Here is a 21,398-nt window from a genome sequence, read left to right on the forward strand (position 1 = left end):
CTACCTCAGATTAAAACCTGAATAAGCAAAAGCTGAAATGAACCTGAAAACTGTTTCTTAAACAGCTTTTAAATGACTGAGAAGAACTTGTCCAATTATATTATGTGGTGAGTATAGTTTTCTGTCAGTTCATAGTGATGTCATTTCTCTTCCACTGTTCAACTTTTGCTCCATAAGTTCTCTATGCTGTTACCCTGTCTTACTATTTTCACAAATTGAATTTAATTTCAATTTTTCATTTTGTCTTCCTTCGAGTTCCTTGAATATTATTTTGTCTCTTTACTATACCTAAGTATTTTTGTGTTGGTTTTTTTTTCATAGCATTCATAACGCTGTTTTAAGAGCCGCACTAGCCACTGTTACAAAATCCATGTCAAATCCTTCAACCCCCTATGAACCCATAGAGCAATAGTTATATTCCTAAAGGCAAACATGTACTGCTGTACTTAAATAAACAAAATCCCTAAGCACACTTAGTGCAAAACAACACAGTGAGTCAACAAAGAAACACAGCAACAAATAATCAATATAAATGAATCCATAAATGATCAACTGGTGATCTCAATCTAAATAACTGCTAAGAGAGCAATGTTTCCCCAGGAAGAAATGAGACATTTTGCACTGATATTGAACATTGACTTTTCAGAGAGAATGACCACAGATTTTTTGGATAGGTATCTCTGCCTTGGCATTATATTAGCAAAATTTAATCTTCAATATCCCTTATGCTTACCCTTCCCCTGAAAAATGGCCTCATCTCAGTTTGTTGGGCTGGGTTATAAAGCATGTCTCACTAAAATATATCAGCACTTTTTCATCATTTTTCCCCCTGACTTCCTGCAAGGCTCATTTTGCATTTACTTATCTCTGCTATCTCTTTGCCCTGACAAGATTTCATACCTGTGATTCAGGGATTAAATCCCACTCTGCTAAAAAATTCATAATATTAGGTATTTGCACTGATGAAAGTGAGAATAGGCTCTGTCACAGAGCCATCATGAAATCCAACATATTTTCCAGTTTATGCATGGTAGGATGGCAAGAGCACGTGAAGCACAACCTGTACTTCTCAACTGAGAGAAAAAAGAGAAAGCACCTCTGAGGAAGCCAGTCTTGCAGCTATGACTAGGAAAAAACAAAGTTTCTACTATATAAATAATGACTGTGCTATTAAACTAGAAATTGTAAACACCATCTCTCTGTAATGTCTGGGATATCCATCGCTGTCCTATCACATCACACTGCTCCTTTCTGTGGCACCAAGCTCAGCCACAGCAGATGTTCTGAGCAGTGCAGCCACAGCCAGGACAGTGAGCACCAGCCAGGCAGTTGTGTTTCTTTACTCAAGTTCACAGCAATGTATTTTAACAGCTCCTGGGGAGCACTCCCAGCACATGTGAAAAAGGTTTCCTCAGACCCATCCCAGACTGTGCTGTGCAAGTTGCATTAATAACCCAAAGTGTGCCCTGAAAACACAATCCCAGTAAAAAATGAAAGAAAACATTCAATGATCCTCCCTGTCTCCTGCTAAGACTTCACAGTATGTTCAACCTGGTAGCTGAGGAAGAAAGGTTTTCAACTGCAAGAGCTAAGCTAAGCACGTGATAGCACTTTGAGAATTATGGGAACATTAGTCTCACTCCAGTTTCAAGTGCTGAGTTTCATGGTATGAAGATGTGCAACACACAAAGAACTGAGCAGGCTGACTGCCCCTCCACATGGAAATCCTCCTGCTCCCATGACCCCGAGATCTCTGCTAGGCAAAGCAATAGTACACTGGCTTTTCTTGGAATAAATCTGCAGATCAAGTTTTACTTTTCACTCAGGAAAGGCCTGGAGAAACTCTATCCAAGTAATTTCACCAAGTCCTCCTGTTTTTTGTAGTATTATGCATAAAGACAGCTGGAGAATCTTATCTCTAGGAAAAGTGTCTCATTCACCTAATGAACCTCTCACACATTTGGACTGTGGAATAGGGAAGGGATGCTTGCTAGGCTAGAAGGTCTGAATATCTGAATTTCCTGGACACAGGCATCAAAATTCCTAACACTAGCACAGTTTTCTTATGGAATGAAGCCAGATGCTTTTCCCTAAAAGGCTCAAAGCTTCTCAGAGGTAGCATCCGACAAGCTTATTGAGCTCCTACCATGCTTTTCTCCCTCAGATTGACTGATAGCAGTCAGTAAGAATCACTGAACGTGTGACATTTCGAATATGACAGGCATATTCTAAAATTTAATTATTGCCCCTAACTGACACCTATTTTCAATGCAAATTTAAGAACAGAACCTTCTGTCATCAGCTAATCTTGCAAGATGCAGTGTTCCCTCGGTTTACATTGATTTCAAGTGAATCTGATCACAGTGATTGGCAGCCAGATGCCCTCTGCCTCTCAGAGGTTCCAGCTTTGCATGATTTTCCCTTTTTCAGTCTTGCTTTCCAAAATGTCTAGCATATTTGATTTCACTGAAATCTGGACAAGACAAAGGCTGTGGTTTTCTGGCTCCACAAGTAAAGAACAAATGCAACATAAGAAATGAAACTAAATGTAAGTTCCTGTTTGTCAAATACAACTCGTAGAGAAAAAAAGAAATCAATGGGTACCTAAAGCAGGCACTTCAGCAAGCTATTTTGATGAATCCTCATCAATGGAATCAGTCAAAAAGACAACTGGACTGAGGAGTAGAAGAATGAACAAACATGAATGAACAACAAACTTCACCCAAGTCCTTATATTAGCAAATAACCGACTTGTGGGAAGAAAGTAACTCCAATTGATATCAACACACGAAGGATAAAATTTTATGCAAACTGTACTATGTACAGCTATTTGATGCAGTGTAAAGATAAGACTTCTACTTCCAAATAAGAGATCCTATAGATTTTTTTTTTGTCTGACTGTCACACAAACAAATTAATACCTCTGTGGGTACAACAGGAATAACTACATAAATTAACCATTTATTTCCCTGTATGTCTTACGTTGTACAAATAGCTAATTTTCAGGTTCTAACTTCAAATATATATAGGAAATAAAAAAAAAGACATTTTCATTTGCTTAATTAACTGCCATACCCTTTGGCAATTCAATCCCTTGTGTGGCACTGAAGTGAATATATTATTTCAAGTTTATGCAGAAATCTGAAATTTATCTTAAACCTCATGTGTCTTTAAGGTCAAATAACATGGAGGAATAAATGACTAATAATACTTTCATGTGCAACATAGGCACTGAAGGTGTAGTGCAAGCATGCTGCTCTCATAATCTCTGTCATTTTCCTGTAATTTTTCCTGTATCTTCTTGCGTATGATAGTAGATAAAATAGCATCAATAACTAGAAGTTTCAGTATGAGTATCAAGATATTATTTTCAAGTGAAATATCCTTAAACCCATGGCAGCTTTTAAATTCCACAGGAAATAACAGTTCAGGTTTTTTTTCCCCACAGGAAAGTCTAAATATTTAAATTACCATATTTTTAATGTACTGACATGTTGATGGTCAGATGTTCTTTGATGCTCAAAAATAGATTGGCAGAAATCAGAGCAGCATAGGGGCTTACAAAAATGTGGTATTTATGTTTGGCAGCAATTACTTTGTGAAAAATACAAGGTGACTCTTTTTACGCTCCTTCTTTCTTCCTTTTTATATTTTTCTCCTCCAAGTTTGGCATGAATCAAAAGAGCTAAAAACTAATTTAACATGACAAATGCTTTCATCACTCCCTTAACCTCTGAAGTGAAAGCTCTGACAAAGACAATATGTGTGGTATATGCTTTCCTTTTGACACTTTATAAATGACTTTCTTGTAACTGGGTTTTACCACCAGCCCAATATCTTCAGGATGTCCTAATTTGAATGGCTGGTTCTCCATTCTTCGTATGTCACCCCTGGATAATAGGAATAACTCCTGGGCTTTGTGAAATGGCATAAGTCTCAAAGAGGACTGTGGGACAAGTTTATTTCCATCCCAAAGGCTGGAATTTACCAAAAGGTTGTGCAATACAAGCAATTAATAATCTGCATTTTGTTCCCATTTGGCTATTGAAAACACGGGGAGAAGTGACAAACCAGCCTTTAAATGTGCAGCCAGCCTTGTGTGTACACCACATAACAGAAACGTAAACTGAAGAGACTTTTTTCTATTCTCTGCTATTAAAAATAGAGTAACAATCAGCCATAGATACATCTTAAAGTGCTCTTTCACACTCACTAGCTGAACTTTTCCCCTCTGTCTATTCTTTTAACAAGAAGACCGAAAGTCGCCTGATTTATTTTCAGCCTGGTGAATTTATTTGTGTTAAATTTTCTGCAGAAACCCTGCCAGTGTCAGGGAATTCAGCCATAGCCCAGGATGTCTGAGGTGGCAAACCGTGTGCACACAGAGCCAGGCACACTCTGCACAAACAGCTCCCTCAAACTGCACCAGGGCAGTGAGACCTGCAGACATCAGCCAGGGCAGTTTGCAGAGGAAGAGTTAGGAGATTTCAGATAACAGTGCTACAAACTGGTTTACAAAGGAAAATTCTGCCTAAATAGCCAGACTTTGATTACATATTATGATATAAACCATCAATCTATATGTATCCTTAAAAAGAACATAAAACCCGAAGTTACCTTCTAAAAAGGCATTTTGCCATTATTTTGACAAATGTTTAACTTAAAATCTCAGTAGTACCTTTATTTAAAATCAATTATGTAGTGTGGCAAAAAGTTCTAAAGGTTATTTATGCACTGTGAATTTATTTTTAAAGCTTTAAACATACTGCCTTTTCATTTCATTCATTGTATTTTTAGTTGTGTGTTGGAGGAAAGGCAGTAGAAATGCCTAATAATTTTTTTAATATTTATTCCTTTCTATCAGCTATGAGATTTTTTTTATGTCTCTCTTTAAATCACCCTCATTTTAAATTTTTTTCTTGCCACCCATAATCCGTTGCAGTCTAAAAGTCCCATATTTAAACCTGTAGCCATCATGTTTCAAATAATTCATCCATATCAGTTCTCCCATTTCTTTTATGATAGGACAATTCATTTAGAAATCCTGAAGAATATGAGAACTGCAGAGTACTCTTTGAATAATTTACCTCACATTTGCCATCACTGCCTTTTGCATTTGGTCTTGCAAGAGTCTTGATCAGCATTGATACAATCACATTCACACAGCCCAGAACACTGACAAACCTGAGGAGCAGAACCATTTGCTGCAAATTTTGATGACTTTTTCCGTAACTTTTAGCCAATATAACCCCAGTGATGTAACCTTTGCTATGGCAGAGAGCAAGAAATTTTCACTGTGGACATATAAGGCAGAAATACAATACCAGCACCTTCCAAGCCTTCCCTTTTTTCAAATAAGGAGATGATTTAGCACCTTAAGTCATACTGTTGGAGGACAGCAAGGATTAGTTTATAGCTGATGGTCTTACACCTGCTCTTTGTCATGTGCAATGAATTGTATGATTTTTTGCTGAGAGTGAAGGAATTAATTTAATAAATGACCTATCTGAAGCACTTCGGTTTTACCTTTCTGTTGTTCTCATGCATCTAAGGCTACACCACTGCTTTTTTGTTTTTTCATTTTTCTCTCTTCCATCACTCTAAATTATGATCACAGTGGATCTATCAAATTTATTCATAGGATTAATTTCAGCTATTTTCTGATTTTGACATATACTTATTCTTTCCTGTGTATGGCATGAAGCTTGTCAGGTAACTTCTCATTATTTAAACCTTGAGCCAACACTCATCCTAAACCCTGCTTTGTTGTGTTCACTTCCAACTCTATTGTGCTCATCATTCTTTCAACAGGAAAGAAGACCTCAAAAACTTCTGTCAGAACGGATCAGTTATGTCGTTACTTGAAATGATAGATCATTCATCAATTATTAAGAGTCAATACACTGCCTTACATTCTCTCTTGTCTTATATATGAAAGCCTAAAAAGCAATAACCACGTTGCAAAGCTTTACTTTAGATTACAGTAACCTAAATACCAAGGAAAAACACATTTCATAATCCATCACTTCAAAGTTATGCACATGATTAAAACGTTCAACTTGCAGTATATCATTTCCCATGTGCATAATCACTCTAACAGGGAGCTGCTGTATGATAACTGTCAAGTTCAATGAATCATGTGCTTTCCAATCTTTTCATTTATATACCAAACTAAGCTTGTTATTCTTCTGAGGCTTTCTACAGGGGAAATACAGAAAGGTGGTTAGCTCTGAAGTACTCAGTATGTAGGGATTCAGGTCTGGACTAAACAGACAGCAGGAATAGGCAGCCAGCTCTCCTTACTACTGTATATATTAATCACATATGGAAGCTCATTAGTATGAAAAATGGGGTTTTCTTAGAAGAAGGTGTCTATCCTGAAGAGTCAGGTTATATGGGATCAAAAATTAAAAAAAAAAAAAATTAAAAAAACATTCAGCACATCTTTATAGACCTTTGGAGTGCTACATGTGAGAATACTTTCAGAGATTAAATAAATCCCACAAAGAATAGGTCTGGAAAGGATTAACAGAAAATATCAAGCTGCCATAATTTTGCCATTTACTCAGAGAAGCTAAAGAGTGTGCAGCACGTCACTGTCATCAGCAGATTTTTAAAGGCACTGTAGAAGGTACAAAATACATTGGTAGTTTGTGCAGACACTTAGCAAAACCTCTACAACAACAGAGAATGAGGGGAGTACTGAGGGAAGAAATCAGAAATTAATTAAACACAAAATCTCAGAAGCATGTTAAAAACATCCTGAAAAACCATAGAAAGGATTAGGACACAGTATGGTCACTATTAATATATGAACCATGGGAAATAAACACAACATTCAGAGTTGTTGTATTTTTCCTTACAAAATGCTAAGGATGAGTGGGATATGGAAAACAACTGCATGAAAAATAAAACCATGAAATGATTCAATTTTAACACCACCAGGATTTAGGCACACAGACCAATATAGACTGAGATCTAGTAATCAAAATGATTTTGGTTTTTTTTAATCTCAAAACAGCATGTGATGGCAATATTTGAATTCAAATGCCACTAGCTTCTGTTGCTTATGTGAATTCACCACGTATCACAATCTTTTCTAAGTACTTTTTAAACACATGGCTCTACATTAAAAAGTCATTAAATCACTGTTTGGACCATCTATGAGAGGTCCATATCTTACACCTAAAGTTAACACTGCACATTAAGAATCCTGAATCAATTTCTTGCTCTTATAACAGCGAACGTGACTTGAACATTTTGTTTTTCCTCATTAATCAATATAAGGAATAATAATATTCTTTACTCACTAAGATCACCAATTTGCAAAACTCGTTAACCATCCTTTCACGTGCTGAACTTGCATTTTGTGACACAGCCATGGGATTTGACAGAGACAACACAGCCTTACCTATGAAATATGCTAGCAAGATGGCAAGCAGGACTGCAGCAGCAATTGCAGATAAAGCAGCACATTTCCAGCTACAGTACTTGGAGGGTTTTTTCAGCTTGAATGCATTCCTGGAGAATGTATTTCTAGGTAACAGTCTGGGAGGTGGAGTATAAACCGTTCCTGAGGTCAACGGGTAACCAGGGGAAGAACTACTGAACAGCGGAGTAGTTCCAGAAGATGTCTTAAACAAGAAATGCCTGAAAAACATAAAATGGAACATAGTTGAAAATGGCAAGTCCTGTAGTTAAGAAAGAACATCTCCTACTCCTATACCATTCCAGCTGCCATCGCCTGTTAAATTCAACCAAAAGGAAAAAGGATTTTGTAGGAGGAAATAGGGAGATAAAAATCCTCAGTCTTTTCGCTACTAGATTTTAACAACTGGCATTAAAACACAGTGGCAGGATATCTTTATTAATCTTCTCTGTAATTAGATGCAACTTGACCACATCCTAGCTAAAACACCAGCATGACCCATGAAGTGTCTGAGAGTTCCCTGTGGAATCCACCACACAAAAAATATTGTAAAAAAACCACACCCTGAGTCTCATTAACACTCTTGGCAAAAGCTCCCAGCAAAACCACTGAGAACATACTGAGCAAAAGCCATGGTCCTGTAAGAAAAGATCTTGCCAGAATTGCAATTAACCATGATTTTGTGGTTTACCAGTACACAGGTGTGGATTGAACAGCTAAAACATAATTGTTTTACACATGACTCAGCAGAGAACAAGAGGACTTCAACTGCCTGTACATTTGTTAGGAAGAAAATAAGGGACAGAATACACTCTAACCAATCTCAGAAAATGCTGTCAACACACTCCAGACAGAGGAAATGGAGAAACCAAACTGTACAACTGGTTTCTTCTGATTAACTTCTCACAGCCAGGAAGAATTGGCTACAGATATGTTCCCAGTAAACAATGAAAAGAGAAGCACAGAATAAAGGCTGTGGTCTTACAGAAAGTCACTTGGTTTAACACAGAGAGCTCTGAAGACTTGTTCCATATCCTCTCCCTTCACAGCTCTGAAAAACAAGTGCTTCTTAGAATCAAAGAAAACAAAGACACTCAGTAATCTCCAAAATCACAGCCTAAAATAACCCAGGTTGTTCTTCTTCCAATGTAAAATATGTTTAACATTTTTATTCAGATACAATCCAGTATGTCACTCTCAAACCACCTGTTAGAGCTTTAAAATCCATGTCACTCACTGACAACAATAATTTGGAAGTTTGAGGCTGAAATGTGTTTCCCAAGTATGTTTTCCAGCCCACCATCATGAATGTGCCTACTGTCAAGCATGGATTAGTATATACCACTTCTACAGAATACCAGAAGTGATTTTAAAGGCATTTAAAAAACCATTTGTTTTGAAATAAAACCCAGAGCATAAGAGATTGCACAGAACTTGCATACAGGTCTTTCACTGTCTTTTGACAGTAAAAGGAAGGCTGGCTAGGCTCCCCACATTTCTGATTAAACATTTCCATTTGAAGATGCCTCTGAAAATATGTTGTTTTCTTTTTTTTAATGAATCAATTAATAAACTCTATTAATGAACATAAATCACTTTAACGTTGCCTTTGTTATTACTGATTTTTAAACTCCAAGTGACCTTGTACATCCCTTGCAACAGTGACCAAAATCTAGTTTGTTTCAGAAAAGAGACAAAGACAGGTTCAATATCCACTGCCTTAACTTTTTCTTTGTGCTTTGGAGACTTCAGATATGCAGTCAAATTCAAACAGATTAATTCCAAACAATTACTTAACAGAAAGACTGGGGTTTCTTTTAAACCAAATACAGCTGCCCTTCTTTTTTCTTTATCAGAGAGGCACATTAGAGGTTGGAACTGCTAACTTTGCATCTGCCCAGGACCCCATTCTCCTCCTGAATCCTCATAGCCGGAACGACCCTCTTAGGTTTGGACAGAAAGGTCTATAAAAAACAGTTCTTACCCTTTCCCTGCCCAATAGCAGATCTTTTAGATCCAAACTGGAGATTGCAGTCCTTGGAACTGTCTTTATCTGAAATGTCAAAGCTTTTAAACCCAGGAATTTTATGTCCTCTTTAGCTGAGAAGGCACATACAGTACCAAAAGAAATTTTAATATAAAGCATTGTTAAAGTAAACTCAGATATATAATGAAACTCTGCTCCCATTAAAACTGAATTAATGAATATCTAGATATGCTTTAATAGAACATGTCAATCATATACTGTTGCATGTGAGAAGACAAAGAAGTAGAACAAAAAAGCAGTTCCACTGTGATCCACCTTGAGATACATGAAGTATATAAAGAAAACCAAAACACTTATCCATGCAAACAGGATCTCTGTGATATTGTTAAAACTAATCAGAACTTGGTAGAAGCAAAAAAGGCTGACTGAAAAAGATCCATGAGCTGATGTCATTCTCAAAGCAAAAAAGAAAGAATGTCACTGGATAAACCCTGCATTTTGTCACACTTTGTCCTACCCATGCATTTTGAAAGCTGGAAGTTCACTGTCTCAATATGAGGACACCCTGACAAAGTGGCAGCTATCAGAAGACATCACATCATATGAAAGTACACAAGTTCTGCCTTCAGAAGTTGAAAAAAAGACATTTAACTAAAAATTTGTTAAATATCCACAAAGACACTTTGAAAAACTGACACTGCATTCCAGCTGGAGACCAGATTAGCAGACATACCTTAAAGCAGAGCAAAGCACACCAGAAAGACTGAGAACAGAATGGACAAAACAGTTGGACCCCCAGAGTTTTAAATCTAGATTCAGCTACTAATGGAAATAAATTGACTTGTCTCAACTCTATCCCTAAACCCAATGATCTATAGCCGTATTTTTATGTGAGATTTGACATGCTCTGGTACAACCAATTGTCTGTGGGCTGAAGCTGCACAGAGAGAACATGAGCATTTATCAACATTAATTACAGCCTCACAGTGGTAAGGCTGGGAGCGTTGTACAACGCCTGCTTATGAAAAGAAATGATCTGATTTGTACCAGTTCACTTAATTTCAAATACATTCCATATAAGAATTAAAAAATTGTATTCTCTGTCTTACCTGTTCACCTATCAAACATGATTAAGGAAATCACATTTTCTCCCTCACAGTTACCATTAGCAATTTGAATTAGACTAGGACTAATTTTCTGTTTTTTCTGAAAGCATGGGAGTAAATTTGCCAAGTCTCAGCCCAGCCTCCGTGATTCCTGTGGATCAATAAGACAATTCCATGCTGAAAAAAACCCAAAATATGGTTGCCAGCAGGCAATGACTTGGCAATTTCAGTGTCCTTGAAAGCTGTGAAGGAGCTTGGGTGCAGTTAACCCTGCAGCTCACTCTGTGCCCTGCTCTGCCGCTCTGCAGGGCTCAGGATTCACCCCTGTGTTTCCACACTGCTGATGTGTGGGGTCACACCTGGGCTCCTCAGTGCTGACACCACCACAAAGGTGACATCTCTGAAGGTTGATCTTGCAAGGGGACATTTGACCACTGTTCTGTGCGCTAATGGTAAATGGAAAAAGCTATATTCCGCTTTCTTCGTTAATTCAGAGCTCTCTCTAGCATGTACTTTCCCACAGGTCAAAAGGACCTCTGGTGTTCAGGGAATAGTGGTCTGACAGAGACTGTATTAACTTCCATATTCTTTTAGAGAACAATCGGCTTTTCCCCCCCTCCTTTCTGGACAGATTGTCATGGCAGCACGCTGCAAGAATGAGTGGAGAAAAAAAAATGGTTTTGTGATGAAAAACTGTAATAGAAACGAAGAACAAGACACTTTCTAACATAAATTGCTTCTTTCCCTCCTCATGCTGTCCTAAACTTATTCTATATGAAAAAAAAAAAGATATACAGAGAATTGTAATGCTTAAATTGTCTTTTTTATATTTTATAGGGTTTTCAATAGTAATTAATAAACAGAAAAGCTACATGCCAAGAGAAGAGTAACAATTTAGTTGTTCTAGGTCTTTAAAATATCTCCAGGCTGTGGTAAAATCACATCTGTCTATAATTTTATTGGACATTTATTCTTAGCAGAAAAGAAACAATGGAATAAAGAACATAATATGCTGGCTTTCATTGTGATAAAAAAAAAAATCCTCTGCAGTTTTCTAAAGTCTTCCCAAAAAGTAGCCATGAGTCATTTTATGTCAGTGGAAGCCTTGAAGTGGCTGCCAAATTCAGACAGTGAAGTTTTATGGCAGATTTTTAACTTCCATACAGAAAGAAAGCAAGACCGAAGAAAACTATGAGCTGCTCTAATGCCTGTTATTCAAAAATGAACTCTGAGTGGTAGACTGGTGCAAGCTTTGCTCACCTCTTGCTCAGTCTTTCTCCAAAGGAGATTTAATTGCATGTTCTCTCAGGTTCTTGCAGAAAATTGGATTATCAGCCACATTTCCACAGCTGAGGGCTCTCTGATGTGGTAAAAACTGCATAGAAGTTTCTACCCTTTTGAGTACCTAGAACTCTAAAGCCAGCAATAAAGCTTTACAAGTGCTATCTATTTGTGTTTAAATTGACTCAATCATGTCAAATCTACAGACTAAACTCAGTAAAACAGATTTTTCAGAGGAAAGCTATTTCAAACCCACATGTCATAAACCAGCTGGCCATTTTACACACCTGTGTGTTGTGCACCTCCACACCCAAAGCCTTGTGGGAACAGGAGAGGCCTCACAACACACTATTTCAGTGATTTTCAGCCTGCTGCAGGAGCTAAGGCCACTGTCCAGGGCATGGGAACAGTAATTTGGGATGAACACATCACTGTCAATGCAACCCTTGCAGCCACTGTAACTCCTGATCCTTGCAGCAGCCACCCAGCACCAGAGCAGCTCCAGTTCCACTCCTCAGCTCTGGGAAGGCTGAGGATTCCTTGAAGGGTGAGTTCTTCACTTCCCCAGGCCAAGTGTTCTCAAACACACAGACTGTAAAGCAGTGTCACCGAGGCTGCTGCGAGGACCAGGCTGGCTTGTCACCACCACTGCCACCCTTGAGCAAAGGCACAGCTGGACATGTGAGGCACAGGAACTGAGCACTGCCTGAGCATTGTACAGAAGGCAGGTGCCAACCTTTGGGCACCTTGATCTGTCATATTATGAAGCAAAACCAAGCAGGCAATGCTCACAAAGCCACAAAGGCAAAACACCTGCACTGCACGTCAGCGACAGCTCTGAGCTGGGCACCTCTGCTCTTCAGCTGCTAGGCTGAGATACTCCTGGATACACTTTCATAACCTTCTCTCTTCTGAATCCCGCTGCAAGCTGATCCCTGGGGCGTTTCCCAGGGCCTCTCACCATGTGCTCCTGGCCGGGCTCTGGATGTCCCCATGGCACTGCCCTGTCCCAGGCTGAGCTGTGACAGAGCTGTGAGAGAGGCTGTGGAAAGGTAAGGTGGAAAACAGGGAGAGGGGAAGGACTGCTGAAATGAGGATCGTTAGCAGCTCAGGAGTTTGAGATGGAGAACACCAACTGGGAAAGGCCAGCAAGGGTGAGGAGCTGCTGGCACATGGCAGCTCAGGGGTCACCCATGACCTTCCTGACTGGTGCCTGTGTGCTCCAAAAGATTCCAGGTACCCTACAAGAGGTGGTGAGCCCCCCCATCCAGCCTGTCTGCCTGAATCCTAGTTAGCTTTTCTGGGAGTTAGTCACTCAATAACTGCTTTACCCTTTACATTTCTAAATCTCTTTCCTGCACGACTGCTAATCCCCAAGGAATGCAGCAATGAAACTGCTGGTTAATGCCTAGGAAAGAGTAACAGGCACAGCCAGACACAAACACAGAATATCAGGGTCTTTGCATATGCACTGACATGAAAGCAGAGCAGGATCAATCATGCAGATCTAGGAACGTTTAGGCAGCTCTGAATCAGCTCAATAGACACTTTCTCTTCTTAAGCAGAAAACCTTGTGACTTTTTTTGCCATGGGGTTCTGAGTAGTTGTTGTACAGTGCCAAGTGATGAGTACAATAATGCCTCCCTTTATTATTCCAGGGGTGAGAATAATGACAACAGTGTTTTGCATTTCAAGGGGTCCATGCAGTTTTAACTTTCTACATCAATTAATGAACATAATTTTAAAACACTTCTATTTTAAAATGCATACATGTAAGCTCTCCACTATCTCTTAATTCAACTACTCAACAAGAAAAAAGTATAACAGTGCTATTTCAAGTCTATAAGTAATAGAACAGAATAATAAAACTCAGAACTCTGTGAGAATTTTATCAGTCAACATGTAAACACAAAAAAAGAGGCATCAAAAGCACATAATTCTAGACTTTTTTTAAAAATAAAGACCCTAAATGTGCCTGTCTCTTCCTGGGCAGTTGCTCGTGCTGCCTGTTCACTCTGCACAAGCCAGAAGTTAAAAATGCAAACGAACAAGATCGTGAAAACACGCAATTATCTGCAATCAGTAAAAACTTCTTTGAGCTTATGTGTACGTGAGTGGGAGTACATCTAGATCGATTTTCTGAATCATCATTATGTATCCTGCTTTTGTAGTGTTTCCCCTCACCCTTTTCTCTCTCCTATTGGTGTCTACATTTGTTATGAAAACGATACTTCAGTAGCTTGCTAAAAATGACCTTTCTACAGTGTTTTTGGAATTCCTCCAAGTACATGGCCCAAATGCGCTTAAAGTCCTTGGGGATGCTTTTGACTGTGCTTTCCTTGACTCTTTAAAATGCCTTTGATTTTTTAGACAGGTCCAGAATCTATCTAGGCAGATCCCAATTATTTGGAAAGTTCCCACAACCTTTCTGCAACCTTCACGTGCAGGAACAAGAGAATGAGAGAGTCAGTTCTTGCCCAGCCTTCAGTCTCAGAGGAATAACCTGCTTTAGCATCTGTACCTGTAGCTGCAAGTCAATGGTAAGAGAAAGCCACAAAAGACAATGCAAAATTAGAGTTAGGACTCATTTCAGTGTTCCAAGTAGCTGCTTGTTGCGCCCAATATATCCTAGAAATTTGCATTAACAAAAGAAGAAATTTTGTTTCACTGCTCTGTTCCAGAACATTTTGCATCATGTACAAAGATATCAAAATATTGAGACATCATTGAAAATAGGCAGACAATTGCAGAGAGCAGCTGTAGCTTGGAACTTCAACACATTCAGAAACTTCAAGTTTACATATTCAGTTCAGAAGTTCTGCAGCTGATCTTGACACCCTAACATGGTACAAAATGTGAAGGCAATATGAACAGCACCGCATATATTTAATTTCTTTCTTAAAAACATTTAATAATGCTTTCTGCCACCATTAAATGCCTCTCCTCGTGTGCCCTGTTCTTGGCTTTTTGCCTGGACTGCCATAGCCTGTGCCCAGGCACAGTGCACTGTGTTCCCTCCTGTGCTGGGAGGCTGCAGCTGCAGGAACAATGGGTGCAGATGTTCCCCAGCTGTGATAGCCCATGATTTTGAGCTCCAGCACTGCATTGCTGCACACAGCAGCAATGGGACACAGCTCATGGTGCTGCTCCATCCATTCACCTCTCACTGCTCTCCACCCACAGTGACTGTGCTGGAATCAGTCTGGCAAATGCAGCTTGAACCCCAGGAAAAGGCCAAAATTTTAAAGACCAACGTGGGAGTTCTTTTAAGGTTCATAGGAATTCTTTTCAGGCTAATTTTCAGATTTCTCAATCTTTAAACTAAACTTTGCACAGATGACCCCAGATTTGGACCATTGCTCTTACACTACAGCCCACAAGATCTAAGGAAACAGATTTCATAACTGCCAGAAGAGTGACAATTATCCTTTCTCCTGAAACACAGAAAAACATTATGATGTTACAGTCTTCCTGGAAGCCTAGCATCAGATCCTTGTGATCAGCCCAAAGAAATTACAAACATAGATTCAAAATTATCTTTACAACTGAAAGATTTGGACTGAAAATATTTCAAATTACAAGACTAATTATGAGAACTGAAGAACAAGAGCAATTAATATTTAATTCTTTTTTTTCCTCCTGAATTAACTATTATTAATTATAATGGTATCAATTAATTTTACATCAATATAAAATAATGAAAGAGGCATTAGTAAATCAGGCAATCTCAGTGAAACATCCATCCATGAAAGCTGCTCTCTCCTCCTCCCTCACCAGTCATTCCATTTCACCCAGCTCCTGTGTGAGCTTCCCACACCAGAGCATCCAGCCGTGTGAGGAGCCTGGGAACCTCCCCTGCAAAGCCATTCCTTTCTCCCTGTGCCCTCAAAGCATTCCCGGCTCCAAAGCACAGCACTGCCTCTCTGTCTGCCAGGAAGGAAGGAGACCCACACTGGGATGTTCAAAGGCAGCATTTCCATCACACATCCCCTCGGAAAGCAAGGATTAAAGCAGCAATAAAGGAACACCTCTCAACTGGAGACGGCAGAAACCAGCACTTTGTTAGGAGGAGGAGGAGATGCTTTGAAACAGACTGCAAGAGGACAATAAAAGTTAAAGAGCATTAAACAGCAGCTCCGAGCCTAAAGGTAAAGCAGCTAAATACTGCAGAAATGAACCATAAAAATAGCACCATAAAAACGCTACAGCCATGCATTACCGTGTCCTTACTTAGAGGTATTTCAACCCTTCCATTACAGACCCTTATTTCAAAGAAAAGAGAACGATCATGTAGGCAGCCTGGGAGCCTCTGGCAGCCATAAAGCAGCAGCAGACTAGGGAAGGGACAGCTCCTGTTTGTTTGCCTTGAGCCAGGAACAAGCACAGACTAAAATCAAGCACACATCACTGGAAGTGTTCCAGGCCAGGTTAGTCAGGGCTTTGAGCAACTTGATCTAGTGGAAGGTGCTCCTGCTCACGATGATCCCTAAGGCTCCTTCCAACCCAAACCACTCTATGATTCTAAAAAGTACAATTGGGAACTTTGCATGGGCAATTTGCAAACTTCATAACTCCACTAGAAGCCACGAGCTGCTGCAATACAGATAAACATAATTGTGTAAAAAATACAGCACCAGAAAGGATTCACGAAGATTGGGGAACAGTTGCCTGAAAAGGACACAAGAAAACATGTGCAAGCAGTAAAAGCCTCCTTTATACTGCAAAGAAAATAAAACAAATGCAATGAACAACCCCCAATCAATATTGAAACAAGAGAGAAAGGATATATTTGGAAAATGTGATGCCTACAAACAGTCTGAATTTAACCCAAACTGCCTAAGACAGCAAAGGAACAGAAGGAAGGGTAAAGTATTCTTACCAGGCAAAAAAAAAAGGAAACATGCAGACACGTGTTGTATTATTCAATGATTTCAGTGCTTGGTACTGTTAGATAAAGAGACATTTGAAATCTAAATTGTGATCTGAGTTTTGTAGTGCTGACACAAAGCATTCCCTTCAGACAGCTCAGGTACCACGTTTTGTTTCATAATCAGTAACATGACCACTTGCACATCATTTTCAGTTGAGAGCAGAATCTCAACTGTACCAAAAGTAACCAAAAAATGAAAACTAAAAGTTATGAAACCCTGTCTTGATAAAGTAGGGGCTTTCAGTGCTGGCTTTGCCTCCTGAGCACTCAACAACTTAGATTAATGAACAGACAACAAGATAAAAAAATTAGAGTAGTGCGCTGTGAAGAGGCAGTATGAGAGGGGTCAATGTTTTGTCACAAGCTAAAGCTATAAAGTAAAGGCTGAAGTAAAAAGTTACCAAAAAGATGCCTTTTTTTTGTTTTGTGGCTGTTGGTATGAATGGAGATGAAAGACCAGTTTTAAAGTGCAAGAATTACAGGCTAATTCTGAAAGTCTCTATGATTTTACAAGCATCAATTTCAGTCATCTTCTGAGTTAATATTCTTGTGATGAAACTTGTCATCAAGCCCTGTCAGGTGTGTAATTTCAGAAAAGAACTAAAATCGATCCTGAAGCAGCTCTGGAATAGTCTTGGAACACAGCAATTCTGCCAGGACATTTTCTAATAGCTTAATGCTTGCCTGTGACAAACCTGTCTTCCAAAAAGCTCCAATTAACTGTCGGTCATCCTGCAACCTCCAAAAATAACAGTATTCACAGAGTAACCTTTTGTCATCAACATGTACATATATACTCCCAGAGGTTTCATGATAAGAAAAAAGAGGACAGTCAAAGTCAGTAGAGATATTCACAGTCACCTCTGGCTGAGAAGAGGTACAAAATCAGACAGTAAAAAACCCAGCCAGACAAATGCCCACTGTTGTGGCTCAGGGGTGCCAGGATTATGGCAAAGAATCCTTTTGTGAATAACCCAAGGAATTCCCTCCAGGTGAAGTGATCGATAAACTGAGACAACCTTGAGCCTTCAGAAATGACACATTTCAGGTATTGTTGTACCCAGGAACAACTCCATACGGAAAGAGGCAGAGCAGGCACAGCAGGTGGCCACTCTACAGCAGCATTAAATGTATGTTCGAATCCTGGGCAATGAAACACAGAGCAAGAACCTGCCTGGGCTGAACAGGACCAATATTTCCATCTTGTAATTCTTAGCAATAAAAAACAAATTTAGGGTGTCCAAATGAAGTTCTATAAGATAGCAGAATTTCTCACAGAAAACAGCAGTTCAGAGTTGAGCATCACTTCTGCTTTTTTGGGTTTTTTTTGGGTTTTTTTGGCCAGAGTTATCTCCAAGCCTTCAGTAAGGAAGAACCTCTTTCCTTCCCTTTTTTGGTCATCTTGGCTGCACTTGCTTTTCAGCACCCCAGTTCTTCATGGCACCCATGTTCCCATTTTGGCAAAGCAGGACAGTGCAAGGACAGCCCCTTGTGTACATCCCAGCCTGGCACAGCCTCCCTGCCCTGTCCAGTCTCATTTACTCCCCATGGAGCTGTGATCAACCACTGATTCACCACTGAGTAACAACAGCCTTGGTGTTGTAAGCTCCAACCCAGCCACCCCAGCTCCTCTCAGAGCTCCAGAGCAGACAAACAGCTTTAATCAAACGTTGGAGGGCCTGGGCTGAGGCTGCAGGGTGGTGTAACCACACCATCCATGGCTACTCGGGGTGTAATCCAGCAGAGCAGCTTTAAAAGGCCCAGGAGGCTGCAGACCACAAGGAACATCCCAGAAGCTGTGGCAAGCAAGCAGCTGAAACCCTGGCACAAGCCAGGGCTCCCAGCAGCCCAGCTCCTCCACCTGCTCACTGTGTTTATCGCTAGCTGGGCAAGCAACACCACCCTGCTATTCCAAGCACTGTATTCAGCACCACAATGGCTAATTTTAAATTCTGAGAGATCAGCTCTGCCAGCTCTGCTATTTAAAGTGCAAGTTAAATATGTTTGACATTCCATACCCCAAATGACAACAAACCAGAATATTTAGACCAGCAGCATATCAGGCATTTATTTATTTCTTTCTCTGTCAGGCCTAAGTGCTGCACCTTTTCATTTATATGCCGCTGTTTGCCCCACAGGCATCAAGCTGTTAACACGTACAGAAGAGTTTAAAATGAACTTGCATGCTGGATGAAGGATAAATTAAAATTATAGTACTGTCAGTCTTGAATCTTGGATTGTTTCTCAAAGTCTCCCATAATGCATAATGTCAAATGAGCCTCTGTTTGTTGCTTCAGGAAAGGCAAAATGTATAATTTTTCAGCAGCACAGTCAATATGAATTCTAAGTAAGTTGTCCCTGAGCCTGTGATATAAATATGCTGTACTAATCGCATGAGTTGTGTATGCAAGGAAGGTCCAAGTGAATAAAAGGCTTTAAAATGGGATGTGAGCAGAGTTATTTACTGTCTGCCTTCCAGTGCAAAGCAAATTTGGGCTTCTGGGTGTTCTAATGCCACTCTCTCCCCCTGCCACATCAGAAAACCACTGCTGACACTAAGGACACCAAAGCCCATCTCCCAGCAAACCCAGGGCTTTCTCAGTGCGCTTTGGATGACCACCAGTGGCATCCCCCAGCACACCACCCACGCCACCCACCTGGTCTCGAGGGGGACGTTGCTGTTGAGCACCCAGCTGTCCTGGAGCTGCACGGACTCGGGGGTGGTGGCCAGGTCGTTGGGCGCCGGCGCAGGCGCGTGGATCTGGTTCCGCCGGTTGGTCAGCGAGTTCCTGTTGAGGGAGTTGGCAGAGGAATGGTGATGGGACAGGGAATGGTTGTGAGGAGGGGGGAGAGGTGGCCTCAGCGTTGACTGGCTGTGATGGTTTGAAGGGCCTACAACAGAAAAGAGAAACAAATCACAAATGGGTGTGATGGCACTGCTCTCCTTGGCAGTTTCGTGGGGCCAATGCCTGGGGAAAGGAACTGTGCCTCTTGGACCTGTGGGCATCAAACCGAGGGCAGATCAGAGCGGTGATTATTGGAGATCAGCAACATTAAACAGGGTTCCCAGCCTGCACACCTGGCATGTTGACAAAGACTGTATTTAAATTTAAAAATATTTCTTTATGGGTTCTCCCTGGAGAAAGTCTCCTCAGTGGAGCAGCCAGGACAGCAGCCCAGCTTGACATTTCTGCATCTACCCAGAGGAACTTTCCCCTCCCTGTTTCTATCAGGGACTTTGAACAGATGAACCTTAATGGATTAAAAATAGCTTTTGAGAATATGGTCTTTAAGCTTCTATAAAACTTAATCAAAGAAATCAATCTTCTTTCATTCACTGCTATTTTACCAATCAGCTTCAAATGAACAGGATTTGTGCCAGCACAAGAAGATTAAACTCCAAATATGAAAAGAGAGCAACAATGCAGTGATGGTATCTTTCATGTCATTCCATGTGATCAGGATTTGGCCTGTATTTTTCTATTTAGTAATGCCACAAACACACAGCAAGGTCTGAAAACTGTGCAGCTCTTTCAGTCTTTTTCATTGAAAAATGACAGATGGTATTTTTTAGTGATAAAGAGGGATATAAACTTTTCTAATTCTTTGAGTACTGACATGTTTGCATTGATCATGAAAAATATAATTTTTTCTAATCATTAAGGCAAGTGGAATAAAATAAAGGCACATGAAAAGAAAACAGAATAAGCAGGTGTCATTCTAACATTGTCACTTTTCTAAACATAAATGCAGACTGGAAAATAAGTTCAAGTGCAATGCCACACATTGCAATAATTTATGTCTAATAAAAACATCAAAAGAGAATAAAGAAAACAAACACTATTATGAACTGCATGCTTTAGACATTGTATTGAGTTGTAGTTTTCTAGCGAACATTAATCAGTAATACTAGAGAAATTACAATTCTAATGATGCATGTTTGTTTTTAGAAACTGAAGCAAATTCTGTACTTAATGAATCAAATAATAAAAGAAAACATCACAAGGGGAAACCATTTGCAGCAAGATTGATCTTTGTCATATGAAACAAAGAAGTTTAGAAAAGCTGCTGAACTGAGTAATTACTGTAAGTTAATTAAGGCCAATATTTATAAAAAAGCCAAAATAAACAAAAAAATTCCAACACACAGAATAACATCCCAAAGCCAGGAAGATATTTCACTGGCATGGCACCCTGAGAAGTGCCATGCCTGCCTTCCTGCCCCGGGGAGAAGCGGGGAAAGCACCTCTTCCCAACAGCAACACAAACGGAACAGAAAGAGAACAGGGGCTCTGGAGAGAGGTAATGAATTTTCTTAAGCCTTTCTGTGGGCTTGGGGAAGCACAGGCTGATGAAGAACAGACAGACAGACAGACAGCTTTACTGGGATTTACATAAGGCAAGTCCAACTTGTCCTCTGAACAAGAAATGAGTTACAATAAATTCTGCATCCTCAGCATGTTGCCTTAACTACCCAGCAGTTTCTTTATCTTTTTTCAATGCCTGGTGTTTGAATGTGCACCGTGTGGTAATGATGACTGCTTTAAATACAAAGTCACCTTTCATGAACACATCCTAAATTTCAAGGCCATCGTATGTGCAGCTCTCCTCACCATCCTTGGCTATGTCTTCTGTAAGCATGAAAGAGACTGTGCAGCCAATGAA

At 39.9% G+C, this 21,398-nt stretch overlaps 1 protein-coding gene across 7 annotated transcripts in view; it reads right to left on the reverse strand.

The window, feature by feature from the left end:
• The window catches only part of TENM2 (teneurin transmembrane protein 2), a 557,904-nt gene that overhangs the window by 149,469 nt on the left and 387,037 nt on the right, over nucleotides 1-21,398 (reverse strand). For all 7 annotated transcript variants that reach the window (XM_085073437.1, XM_085073436.1, XM_085073435.1 and 4 more), the window contains 2 exons: nucleotides 19,391-19,625; nucleotides 7,412-7,650 (listed from right to left, as the gene is read on the reverse strand). In XM_085073437.1, coding sequence (XP_084929563.1) covers nucleotides 7,412-7,650; nucleotides 19,391-19,625 — 474 coding nt within the window. The remainder of the gene's footprint in view (nucleotides 1-7,411; nucleotides 7,651-19,390; nucleotides 19,626-21,398) is intronic.

Source organism: Lichenostomus cassidix, chromosome 13 (assembly GCF_008360975.1).
Source record: "Lichenostomus cassidix isolate B80296 chromosome 13, HeHo_3.0, whole genome shotgun sequence".
NCBI classification, from domain to species: domain Eukaryota; kingdom Metazoa; phylum Chordata; class Aves; order Passeriformes; family Meliphagidae; genus Lichenostomus; species Lichenostomus cassidix.